At 39.6% G+C, this 12,576-nt stretch overlaps 1 protein-coding gene and 1 long non-coding RNA gene across 4 annotated transcripts; both read right to left on the bottom strand.

Moving 5' to 3' along the window:
• Nucleotides 1-378: 378 nt before the first annotated feature.
• LOC137799881 (NF-kappa-B-repressing factor-like) lies at nt 379-4,370 on the bottom strand. Of its 2 annotated transcripts, none has more exons than XM_068596735.1 (3): nt 4,005-4,370; nt 3,482-3,606; nt 379-2,698 (listed from the first exon to the last, which is right to left on the bottom strand). In XM_068596735.1, exons 2-3 carry the CDS (start codon nt 3,570-3,572, stop codon nt 435-437), a joined length of 2,355 nt encoding a protein of 784 aa, XP_068452836.1. In that variant the 5' UTR covers nt 3,573-3,606; nt 4,005-4,370; the 3' UTR covers nt 379-434. The 2 variants fall into 2 exon arrangements, with proteins under 2 accessions (XP_068452836.1, XP_068452837.1); XM_068596736.1 differs by lacking the exon at nt 4,005-4,370 and adding an exon at nt 3,750-3,801.
• A 2,701-nt stretch (nt 4,371-7,071) lies between these two features.
• On the bottom strand, nt 7,072-12,576 carry LOC137799883 (uncharacterized). Of its 2 annotated transcripts, XR_011079465.1 has the most exons (4): nt 12,554-12,576; nt 12,242-12,432; nt 10,861-10,907; nt 7,072-9,738 (listed from the first exon to the last, which is right to left on the bottom strand). It is a non-coding gene; the product is annotated as an uncharacterized lncRNA (long non-coding RNA). The 2 variants fall into 2 exon arrangements; XR_011079464.1 differs by lacking the exon at nt 10,861-10,907 and having other exon boundaries at nt 7,072-7,149.

Here is a 12,576-nt window from a genome sequence, read left to right as displayed (position 1 = left end):
ACAATGTTTAATAACAAGCAGTGAAAAATTGCATTTTCTGCAAAGTTCCTTAAATAGCCACAAAACGAAAAGTGGATTTTGGTAACAAAGAACCAATTATTTGTATTTTTAAAATAACCATTTTAATTTCTAAAGTAAGGACATACCACCACAAATTATTGAAGCTTGTGCAAAAGTTAAACAAATAGACGCGGAATGGCAGGAGACAAAAAACAAAAAAAGACAAATCACTTATTCTAAAGCCCCTGCTAAAGCTAAAGTACAATTCATGGCAAAGGAATGCAGAAACCACAGGTGATCCCTGAAGGATTCTCTTTTATTCATGTGTGTTTTAGGTTTGTCACATACAAAGATAAACACAGCATTTACGCTTGAAGGTGATTTGTACTGAAGTTTAATGGATGTCCAATGTTTTTTGTTGCCCTGCATGCATGTCAGTGAATGGCCTGAGGTTTCACAAGCTCGTATCGTCCCACCTGTCCCTCCTGTAAAAGCTGACCAATGAGCTGGTCTTTGTGTACTTTGCGACTGACAATGAGGAACCTCTGCCGTCCCTGTCCGTACGACTTGCTTCGCAGGCTGTATTTCTGAGATATCTGGTGGATCTGCTTGCGTTCGTCGTTGGTGAGGTCAGTGGAGAAGCGAAGGTCATCCTGGCGGTCTGAACTGGCGTAGTTACGAATGATGTCCTCAATATCACGCTTGCTGAGCAGGTTTCCGCTTTTGTTTGTCTCCATACCAAAGCCTTCTCTGGAGAACTGCTCCTTCACTTTGATAGGTTCTGCGATCCCTTCCCCGTCTCGACCCAGACCACCTCCTTTCCAGCCCATCTTGCGAAGCAGCTGGTTTCCGATATTGTCTTCCTTAATCTCCTGCTTTATGGCCTCCTCCCCGGAGCGAGCCAGGATTTGGGACCGTGATATGGCGTCACAGTGACCCTCCTTTCTGAGGTTGGATTTGACCACAGCCTGTGTCAGCCTCAAGGTGGTCAAGGCCTCCTTTGCTGCAATGTGCTTCACTATTTTCTTGGGTCCAATTCCTGCTGCTACATATTGCCCTTCCAAATAAACCTCACACCTCCATCGATGATCAGGCAAAACTGTGAACTTGTAGTCAGCAGTCACTTTATTAAACTGCGCTGTGTCATTAATGATACAGATTGCATTGTCAGAGTTTTCCAGAATGACCAACTCACTTAGATGCTTCTTTTTGCCAACCTGTTGACCAAAGCGTCCACCAGAATCTGGTTGATTATTTCCCCTGGAATATTGTGATAGTTGTTGCTGCTGTTGTTGTGGCTGTTGTTGCTGCTGCTGCTGCTGTTGTTGCTGTCGTTGTGCCTGGTTCATCCGAAGTTTCCTCACAGCGTCTTCAGCCGCTAAATGCTTTGAGCTCTTTTTGGTACCCGTTGACTGCGCCACCAGCTCACCCTGCAGGAAAACACTGCAAAGCCAAGCAGTGTTGTTGGGGAGCAGGTCAAACTGATAGTCTACCTTCATCCGATTAAAAGCTGCAGAGTTGTTGAGTATGCAGATGGCGTCGTGGGCATTGTCCATAACCACAAACTCTGTCCAGTGCTTCCGTTGGTCAGGCTCATATTGACCCTTAGAGCTGGGTGTCGGTTTATCCTCTGGGTTTCGGAGTGCAGGTAAAAAGCCAGGGGTTGGGCTGTGCATCTGGCACACAACTATGTCACTGACTACCAAGTGTCTGTATTTGCGTTGCACCACACGAACCTCAACTGTTTTCAGGAAGAGTTTAACAGCCTGCTCAGAGGCCCGGTCCCTTGCTCCATTTTTACTGCCAGAGTATCCGGTGGCAAGGTACACACCCTGACATCTCAATTCACAGGCGTAACCATCGGTTGGTACTTTCCTGTTTTTCGGTAGGTCGGATTGAGGAATGTCCTTCAGGTTGACGTAAATATACTCGGGATTAGTCTTACAGGCCTGAATACTGCGGCTCAACATGAAATTATAGTTTGGCGATTCACTTCCAGTAATGAACATTGGGTCCCTAAATGCAACAGCTAATGCAGACGCTACATTGGAAATCAGCCTTTGCTTCTCATCCAATGTTGGCTGAGTTATAGTAATGGGCTGAGAAGAGGAAACAGACTGAGAAGTGGTGGGACTGCTCCTGCCTGGGCTGTTGTAGACTCTGCTGAATGGCCTGCTTGATGCTGGCCGTTCCAGATGACTGAATCCCAAACCCTGACGTCCTGAATCCCAGCCTCCTGATCTGCTCCCTGCCCCGTATCCATTGTATCTCTGGGGCTGAGAATAGGAATCTGAACCTTGAGAGGAGTGGGATTCATACTTCGCTGAGTAGTCCTGCTCTGTTTTCGCCATAAAGTTTGAACTGGGCAAACGTCCTCCATACCCCAACCCACTTGTACTACCTGAAAAAATCTCTCTGTCTCTGTGGGAACCCCAAGAGTCAGAACTGTGCGATGGCACTCTGTCAAAAGCAGGTCTCAGGGAGGAGGAGCCCTGCGCTCTACTGGTGCCGCCGTAGGTAGATCGTTCAGAGTCCCACTGTCTCGCACCAAACGACTCACTCCTCCTGCGCTCCTTATCGTTTTCCTTCTCATCGGTGCCAGTTCCTCCACTGCTTCCACTACTGACAAAGTGTACAGGCTCGAATCGAGGTCTGGAACCAAATTTTGACATAGGCATTTTCCTCATTGGCTCGTCTCCTGCAATAACATAATACAGGTTAAAAATAATAATAATAAAACTATCCAATTTGACTTTAATAATAAATAAATCATTAATTAACCAGGGCACAATGTCGGTAATGTCATAAAAGTCCCATGAAACCTGTTTGTAGGTGTGATTTCATTCTTTTCTTCAAACAGGATGTTGTGGCAGAACTCAATGGTCAAGTTTCTGAAGTTGGCAGGTCAAAGACTGTAAAATGGGCACAAATTGTAACTTGTCTCCTTAACTATCCCCATTTACAGGGGAGGAAGATGTGTATTTCAAAGTGTTGTGCTACGCAGATCTGAGCCTTTAACGATAAGTCTGGTCATAGTCTGTATTTTTCTTATTGTCAAGAAATCCCATGAAAAGTGAATAGAACTTAAACTGTAAATAGCTCCTTCTAACACAGAGACTGATGTGCACACATCTTCACAGAGAACATGTTTTAGAGTGTTACATTTTTTATGTTAAGATAACTGCCATATCATCTGCCAAGATGGTGGTGCTGTTTGCATTCCTCCAGAAGCAAATTTAAAGCACAATAAACTTCCTGTGTGCCATGTGCACTGTGTGTGTGAGGGGAATATATATATATATATATATATATATATATATATATATATATATATAATATATATATATACACACACACACACACACACACACACACATATACATACACACACATTTTGGGGATATTTGGATATTAAGATGTGAACAGTAAACTATAAAACAGCAAATAACGAAAAGACGATACCACATAGATCAACACTCACTGCCATCAGAAGAAGTAGGTCTCTTTTTTGCTTCAGAACTAGGACTTGGGTCAAAGGAGGGCATTTCGCCAGTGTCAGTCCTTTCTGCCATCACCAGCACCGTCCAAATCAAATCCAGGCCATACCTGTTTTTGAAGCAAAATATGTTATTACATGAATGAACGAAATATTAAAAACAACACACACACACACACACTATCTAGACGTAGAGTTAAGACGCCATGCTGTCTCTGAAGGCTCAAAACATCCCGTAGAAATCAAACATCACCTGCTAGCAGCATGCGGGGACTAAAACACAAACTATCGATACGTGCCTGGACAAAAAACAAATTCGAATAATAATAGAAATAAAGTGCAAGTTACGATTAACGGAGGGAAATGCATATGCATTTGGCACCAAAACAAGGCCCTGACAGAATGACGCAGTAGGCCGACAGAGTTCCTTTCTGACAAGCAAACGTGTATGAAAAAAATACACACATCAACATTTAAATGTGACACGTATTAGGCGGCACATTACTACCTTAAGGTGTAGCCTTTGGTCCGATTTGTACTTCTGTCCCTCGGCTGAGGAAGAGACGATGCATGTATTCGTGTTTAGCTCGCGAGCTAACACGGGCTCCCCCGGTGGAGACTGCTAGCTTCAGCCAGCTGGCTGCTAGCCTCGAGCTAACCGGGCTGCACTTCAGCAGCAGCAACCTGCTCATATAGTTTTATATCAGATTCAGAAACCAACATGTACGCATGTGTCCTCTGAGTATAGCATCCGAGACGGTCGGATTGAAATGATGCGTAAAACCTCCTGGGAGCTTAAGACACCCATTGAGCTAGCTAGCTAGCAGAAAGCCTCCATTTTCTGGTCCAGCTACAGTAAAAAAAACATGGCGTCTGTCAGCGCACTGACCCAGAATGCTTTGCTGCCGGACAGTTCGTGCACGCCGGGTTACTGTAAATTCACGCCAGAGAATATATAATGTAACCATATTGTAGTATTTACTGACAAATAAAATAAGGTAAGACTCCTTTAAAATGTGCACAGGTATTACTCAGCTAATCATTATTATCCAGTCGAGGTAATGCATTGATGTAAATTGTTAATTCTGTGAGTACTCCCAGGAATACTAAAAGGCTATGGAAGGACTTGAGTAGATTTAATATTGATAATATTGACTCTGATTCCACTTCATGCCAAGAGAAGGTTTGGTTTGGTTTGAATTAATGTAATGCCAATGGAATTAAGAAATATTTGATATGGTGTACCTAATCTTTAAATTGGCAAAATATCATGTTCACAAATCAACTTGTGTAACTCAAAACCCTTTTTATTTTGTTTGGGAATGAAACCAAGTGATTTCCTTCAGAAACAAAGGCTATGACAATGAATTTGTGCACATCATTTAGTTTAACTACTATATTTGTATAGAATGAATAATTTCTTCTGGCTGTGGATACTGGGCCATGAAATTCTGGTTGTTGTAGCACATTTTATTATGATTGGTTAATGTAAAATATGACCTCTGTTTTCTATTTTCTATAATTATTTTCACATAAACAAACAATAACAACATCAACAATGGTTGTCTCAGTAGCTAGAGAAACCAGCCCCTCCTACAAATCTCTACCTCAATGTATTTTTACACATGTTCTTGCTTCATTTTTGTACTTTGCTTCATTAATAATCTGCTCCTCCTCACGTTGCCCACATAATTTTATTTTTAAATCAAATTTTCCTCTTTGCTGGTAATGTTCTGCCAATGAGTGAAAAGAAGTACGAAGCGCAGAATCCGGCGTCAAATTCCATGTATGTGAGAATGTACTTGGCCATTAAAGCTGATTCTGATTTCGAAATGCTACCACAGTATACAATTATGTGTTACAAGTAAAAGTACCACAGTATTTCCCCCTGAAATATAGTGAAGTGAAGTTTCATTGCAATTCCTAAAGTACACAAACTTTAAAATTGACTTAAAACAGCACTAGTGGAAATGCACTTATTGCATTTCACCATGCACTTTCTTAAACTGTGACATGTATTTTATACCAGTTATATACCTCAGAATAATTAACCCAATAATTATATATTAGGTGAGAAGGTGTCATGCACTGCATTTGTACTTTGCACCCTGAGTTTTGAAATGCTGCCTTAATATCAGGCATTCAAAAATGTTTCATGAGGAATGTATTTTTTTTTCTTCACAATCTCTCTTTTATTTCCCTCAAGTCAATTTAATTGTTCTATATATTAATGCTTTATATCAATACTATGTGTTATATCAGGGGACTTATTGTCTAAATGAAGTTAAAATACATTTTTTTAAAAGATTCTTTACAATTTAACTGCTGAAAATGGAGGTGTCTTACAGTTGTAATACTCATATACAGTTGTAAGTACTGATTACAGGTCATATTAGCAGAGTTTCACAGCCCACAAAAACTATAATTGTAAACATGAGGTAACATTAGTGTCCAATTCTGTAAATAAAAGTCAAAAGCTTTATATGTTTGGATACCTTTTTTTATTGAAAATGTACATCAATGGAATCAAACTAGATTAAGATATTTAATTATTTGTAGTGTGGGAGAGTCTTTAACTACAAGAGGTGATGACTGATACTAGAAAAATGTATGGCATTTTCTGACACCAAAATGTTACTTTACACTCAGATTCACGTCCAAAGGTCATAGGTAATAAACCACAAGTCTCCACTTCAATACACAAAATATATCCTTATAAATTATACAAATGCATGAGTATCTTTTTAATACTCATTTCTGGGACTCAGTTCAACTCCATCTTACACTAATATTTGGCAAAAAAGGGAGCTGAAATGATAGGACAGAGCAAATATACATTAATAATATGCACCATTTGAAAAAACAGCAATGAAGTTGAAATAGATTGCAAAACTGAATTATTAAGGGATAAAAACAAGCAGGTCAAAGATCAAAGAGGTAATCAACTAAAAAGATGCATGCAAAAAATAAAGAATAGGCTGGTGAATATTAAAGCACAATGTGTAATAAAAAGGCCATTACATGTGACCTCCATGGTATTCAGCAGTGACTTGTAAACATGGGCAGCATCAAATGAAGTGGTAAGAAGGAATATTGCTTTGGCTTTTGCATTAACTCAATAATAGTGTTCAGAATACCTGGAACCAGGAGGTTTTTATTTAAAACCGAGTTAGAATAGAGAAAACAACATGATTACTCATATTTATAACACGTTATACATAGTGCATTAAGTGCTTCTTGACTTGATGAGTTTGTTTCAATGTTTCAGGAGCATGTGTTAACTTAAGAACCCTATTGAAAAGAGGAGTGCATAGTCCAGGACATTGTAATTAAAATAATGATTTCACTCAAGTCATGTAAATGTGTTAACCCCAACTGAGGATTTTTATGAACTACACGTGTTTCTTTATATACATTAAGACATAACAGTAGATTTAAACAGTGCCCGGTTCCCAACCTGCATGGGTTTAGAGCTTCACTAGGTGGTCAGAAATACCATGCGAGTCCACATAAGGCCATAATCAAATAAAGGAGATGCAATGGGGAGAATAAAAAAGGGTCAATACAGCAAGAAAAACAGGAAGAGGTAAATCGTGCTTTATTCTTGCTGAAGCTGCAATCCCCTCTTCAGGTGGTCAAGACATTAAAAGAAGCTAAAGAGACAAAGAAAGAGAAAGCCAGCAGTTAGAAAGGTTGCAAAGCAGAAACTCTTTAAAAAAACAACACACTTCAAGCTTGAGATACAGAAGTGCATCTGATTTTAGCTAGAAAATGTATATAGGTTTGATTATCATAAATACAAAGTTAGGTGGTAAAAAAAATCCCTGGGATCATAGTTGTTCAAGCAACACAATACGCATACAATTATGAGATGATACCGTGCCCACTGATGATGATGCATGATTGTTAAACTGTGAATTGATCACATCTCATCTGTGGTCCACTTTACAAGAGGAAAAAAAAGTGTTAAAAACTATCCAAATACGACAGTAAATGATGCACATATAATCTCCAACAAGTGGAAAAAGTGTTAGTAACAGCCCCAAAACTAACTGTGCACCTATAAACATAAGCAGAGACAAAAAGAAGCAGCAACAGCAGCAAGAATGGGATCGCTGAGGGTGAGGTTAGAGCGGCAGTGAAACACAGATACACATTAATCAAAATTATAGCAGAGCAGGTAATGATTAAAAAACCCTGAAGGATGGGGTCCACAAAGCCTCTGGTCACATTTGAGGTACTCAGTACCCACAAAGGCTGGTCCCTTAGCAAAGCTTGAGGGCTGAGGGCCTACTCAGTGCAGAGCCAGGGATTACTGCAAAGGAAAGTGAAACCACACAGACCAGTGAGCTGAGGATTAGGAGGAGGGAATAGCTCTTTGTCTTCATGTATTTTTACCCTGGGAGCGTGTCTAATCCAAGACAATTTGATCCCTCATGAGATAACAAAAGCAACCTTGAACCTTGAAGTGGTGAAAAAACAAGTAATAACTGATCAGATCATCACACTAACGCTTATCGGCATCAACATTCATTCCTGGTCTTCGAGACTTGGACAGTGTAGATCCCCAACTAAGAACAAATCAACTGAAACGCTTCATCCTGTAAATTAAGCATACCCATTTGGATTGATTACATTTTTAGTCTAATCTCCTATTTTACAGCATTATTTGTCATACACAATGATTATGGCCACAGTTGTAATATTTGGTGAAAAATTGGCCTTTATTTTCTTTTGAGATAATGTTTATTTTATGTGTAACACCAATACAAACACTATACATCATAAGGAACTACTTTTAAATGTGCCTTCAAAGTAAGTGAAATAGAAAGAAAGTTACAATTGCACTGACAACATTAATATATACTTAAAAAACATCACATTTGTGTATTAAAAAAGTGCAAATGTGAAAGACAAGTATGCACATAACACATGACAATGAATGAGGTATGGGAGAAGTGGCAAGGAGATTAGGCTCACAACTACTCATGCATCTGGATAAAGTGAAACAGCATCAGCAAAAGGCCATTAATGCCAAAACAAATTAAATCTCAAGTTCAAGTCATATTGTAGGTCTAAACAAGTCTATACGGTTGAGGTAATAGAAGTGGAATTTTAATATTTCTTAAGATTTTCATGAAATCTAATCTTTTTTTGACATTCAATGAATTGAAATTCTGTAATTACAGTCTACCTTGTTAGTGGCGGGTTCCACCATTACCAAGGTGCATTCATTTTGCCCTCACTTGAAAGAGGGATTAAGAGGAAAAGATGCATGCATGTAATTCAGATGTACTGTGTCATTTTATCTCATTTACATCAGCCTCACCCTTTACTGTTTGCTCTCCTACAGCCATATCAGAGCTGTAGTAAGATAAAGTGACCTCTTTTATGATCACATTGAAAGCGATCAACTACCGAACCACGTGATGACTTTCATTGTGAAGCCGTTACACGAAACACAATGTTTTAATGATCACTGACTACAAATATGATACCACTTTTTTCAGACCACGTTGGTTTGGTCTGGCTGGAAACAGATACACCCGCTGCTCTTTGGTTGCATTTCTGAAAAAAGTGACACTGTACTCACTTGCCGTTACCAGGGTAACGACAGGCCATAAAAAGTATTCCAACTTTAATCTAATAACAAACTAACAATGACTAAATACTTTGACGTTTTTCCATTCAGAAACTGCTGTTACTTTGTTTGTAAAATGTAGAATCCCCGTACTGATTGCTGTTTTAATCTGAAGATGGCAAAATATTAACTTAATCCATCCTCACATCAATTGACCTAATTCTTTCTTTCCTGTAATCTCCTGTAGATCTTTGACCACACATGTTGTTCATACTGAGGTTCTACTCGCTGATGCATATTTCACTTTACTCTCAACACATTTCTGCCCATCACTATAGTAGCCATGTATGTTAATATTCAAAAAGCTCACTCCGTCATGCAATTAATCACTTAATATAAAACAAACATGTAAATGTGTATAAAAAAAAAGTCCAGCCAAACAATTGCTTGTACAAACCATATAATACACAAGCAACATTCAGGAAAAACTGTCAAACTGATAGCAATGCCCAGCGTCTTCCAGAGAGCAGGGGGCATGTGGAGGGTTGAATTATGGGGTTGGGTGAGGGTGGGGAAGGGGTACTGTAAAAAGATGATGGGGTGGAAACTCATTCACAGCAGGATGGCCACAAGGGAGCACTTTTTCTACAGGAATCCTAAGCTGGAAATGAGAGAGAAGGGCTGTTATTGCTTTCTTTTGAGTTAAACATCATCACGACACACACCGTTTCACACAGGTGACATCACATCAACATTAGTGACCATATGGGATTTAAAGGAGATCGTGCTCAAAAAGGCTCGAGTGCACAGAGGTTAGGCAAGTACAGTCGTCTATTTCCTTCAAATCAGCAAATTGAATGTATTTTATTTGTATGGTTTTTTTCCTGCCCCTCAGCTTTAATAAACAATGTGTTTGTTTGTCTTCCTCATCAAACAGCAGCTTGCTTTTGTCTATTTTAAGAGTCCTGAGCTGCTTGAGGAGTCTACAGATTGCGAGACAGATGTCGTCGTTCACTTCTACCCTCCCCAACGATTGAGACTCACAACATCTCCCTGTGGATTTGGCTTTTTTTATCCACTCAAGAGGGAGGGGAGGCAGAGGGAGTCATCATATGGCTGTGAGAGCAACAAAACATGTCATCGCTACAAACAGAGATGGGCCCCGAGGCTGTTTGCTGCTCTGGTATGGCCTGTTAGTCTCAGCTCAGCCTTGAATGGTTCTTTGTGCGATTGCAGGGCTGGGTGGGGACGGACTTTGGAGAGCCGCAAAAAAAAACTGTTGTGGATTTAGGGAGGCAGATGGGGCAGTTTATCAAATGGGTGTGTGGGGAGCTAATAAACTGGTTGATTTAGAAGCTGACACAAGGGCAGTAAACACCGCCAGCTCAAGGATATGATGAACACAGATGTTACCGGTGATATACTGTCGGCCTGCCCTCGTATATTTGAATTACTGTGCCCATTTATCTCAATGCATTACATATTAAAAAGGCAAATTAAATGCATGTTAATTTAGATCATATATTTAATAGCTTTCAAGGTTCATTTGATTGTGTTTGCATTCTAAGGGAAGATGTAGAAAGGCAATTGTGTGCATAGCCTGTTCTATAGTCAGGCCAGTTGCAGGATGTCAATTAAAGGGGAAATAAAGGAGAGAAGCCGCAAACTCTCACTTGGCTGATTACTAACTTGTTTTTTTTTAACAGTAATTGTTTATTCATGGACTGATCATGAATTTAAAGTCAATATCTCACTTATTTTGAGATTGTTGGTGGTGTCTTACCAGAAAAGATGCCCAATGCAGCATGCAGCAAGAGTGGGAGGAGTTAACTGGAAAACAATACGGATGCAACATAGGTGACACATGCACTCAGAGGACGGATTCACATCTACACAACAAGCAGTAATGATTAATTGTGTCATCTGAAAACTGAAGAAAACACTTAGGATTAAACAAATATTATTTGTGTTAACACTTGAAGTGCAAGACCTCATTGTCCTTTTTGGAAGAGAAACTTTCGAAGCAGAGAAGAAGTGGCTGTGAAGAAAATAAATTAACAGGGAAGAAAATAAAGCAACAAGAACCTTCTCAGTGCAAGTGTCTTCTTCCATTTCCGTCACATCAGCTTCAACACAAAACCAGGAGTTGATTACCAACATGAAGGGACCAACAATGTCAACAGCACTACAATTATACTGAAAACACATCTGGCTTCAAACACTGCCTGTAAGCATGAAACATGTTGTGGAAAACAGTCTCATACACTCATGATTAGTGAAAGAACGACAGTATTAATGCCAGATATAACTCGAAAAACAAATATGGAAAATCAAGTTAATACTGTAGATTGATGAAAAAAACAAAAAGGAGTGACCAAATAGTTTCCCTTGAAACAAATATAAAATGTGAATAAAATGTACTTTCAACTTAATGGAACTGTTGAGTAATTGTTAACAGAGTTGTAATTACAAGTTATTTACACAAATCTGTTCAGAGTATTTCATTTCATGATGAGGATTTCAGACCGTTGGCAACTTTTCAACAATTTAGATGAGGACAGCGGGGCATTGTCACCAGTCACTCCCCCTCTTAAATTTCCACATTGGTGATAAATTATGAATTCTGGTCAGCTCTCTTCGAATGGAATTTACTGGGGAACATGTTCTCTGTTATTTTATGAGGGTAACCTGGAGCGTCGGCCTCTTACAGAAGATCTGAGAGAAGTCTTTGGCCTAGCCAGAGCCTTTAACTACTCAACGCATTAAATTACACAAATATCTGGCAGTTTATAAACGAGTGGTGACAGAGAAACCACTCAGTGTTTGATCACATAGTGAGACAGACCAAAATTAAGTTCTGTCTGCAGCACATGTGCACAAAGTGGAATGAATGCTAAAAGAGCATTTTTTTTAGGACATGGCTGCATATTTTAGTCTGTCACACAACGTGGGAAACCCAAACAACTTCTCACATATTGGCAATGATATTCTTGTATTTGACAAATGATCAACATCCTGAAATGTCAATGTAATAATATGTGGCCTTCCTCTCAGGTTCACAGTATCCAGCCTTTTCCAATCCTTTTATAACTGGAGGTGGTTTCCTGCGCCTGAGATGTAAGGATAGATGAAAGAAAGTCACAGGAGGAAAAGAACAAACTTACTTTTTCTTCTCTTTGTCCCGCTTGAGCGTGGTGGAGCCCCCTGCCTGCAAAGCTTGGTTCTGCAAGAGTTCTGCAGCTGTCTTTTTCTGTTTAAACATGTTGAGCTCGTCGTCCACGGACTTCCTCTTGTCCTCCAGTTTCTTTTTCTCGTCCTGGTGGAGCTTCTTCAGACGGTCAAACTTCTCATGCAGCTATGTGTTGGTAAAAAAAAGACACAATACCTTAGATTATTTAGAACGAGAGCAGAAACCTCGCTAAACAAGTGATGCACATGATATTTCAGGATGGTGTGGGATCAGAGTTTAACGATACCTCTTTCTCTGCCTCTTTGAGCT

The sequence above is a fragment of the Clinocottus analis genome, unplaced genomic scaffold (assembly GCF_023055335.1).
Source record: "Clinocottus analis isolate CAN_PGR_092001 unplaced genomic scaffold, fCliAna1.0.p SCAF_390, whole genome shotgun sequence".
NCBI lineage: Eukaryota > Metazoa > Chordata > Actinopteri > Perciformes > Cottidae > Clinocottus > Clinocottus analis.
Note: the sequence above shows the minus strand (reverse complement) of the source record. Positions and strands in the feature narration are given on the sequence as shown.

Coding starts and splice junctions, on each gene's coding strand:
- LOC137799881 (XM_068596735.1), bottom strand. CDS start 3,572: ATGGCAGAAAGGACTGACACTGGCGAAATGCCCTCCTTTGACCCAAGT. Junction 2,699..3,481: donor ACCTACTTCTTCTGATGGCA/GTGAGTGTTGAT, acceptor ATGTTATTGCAG/GAGACGAGCCAATGAGGAAA.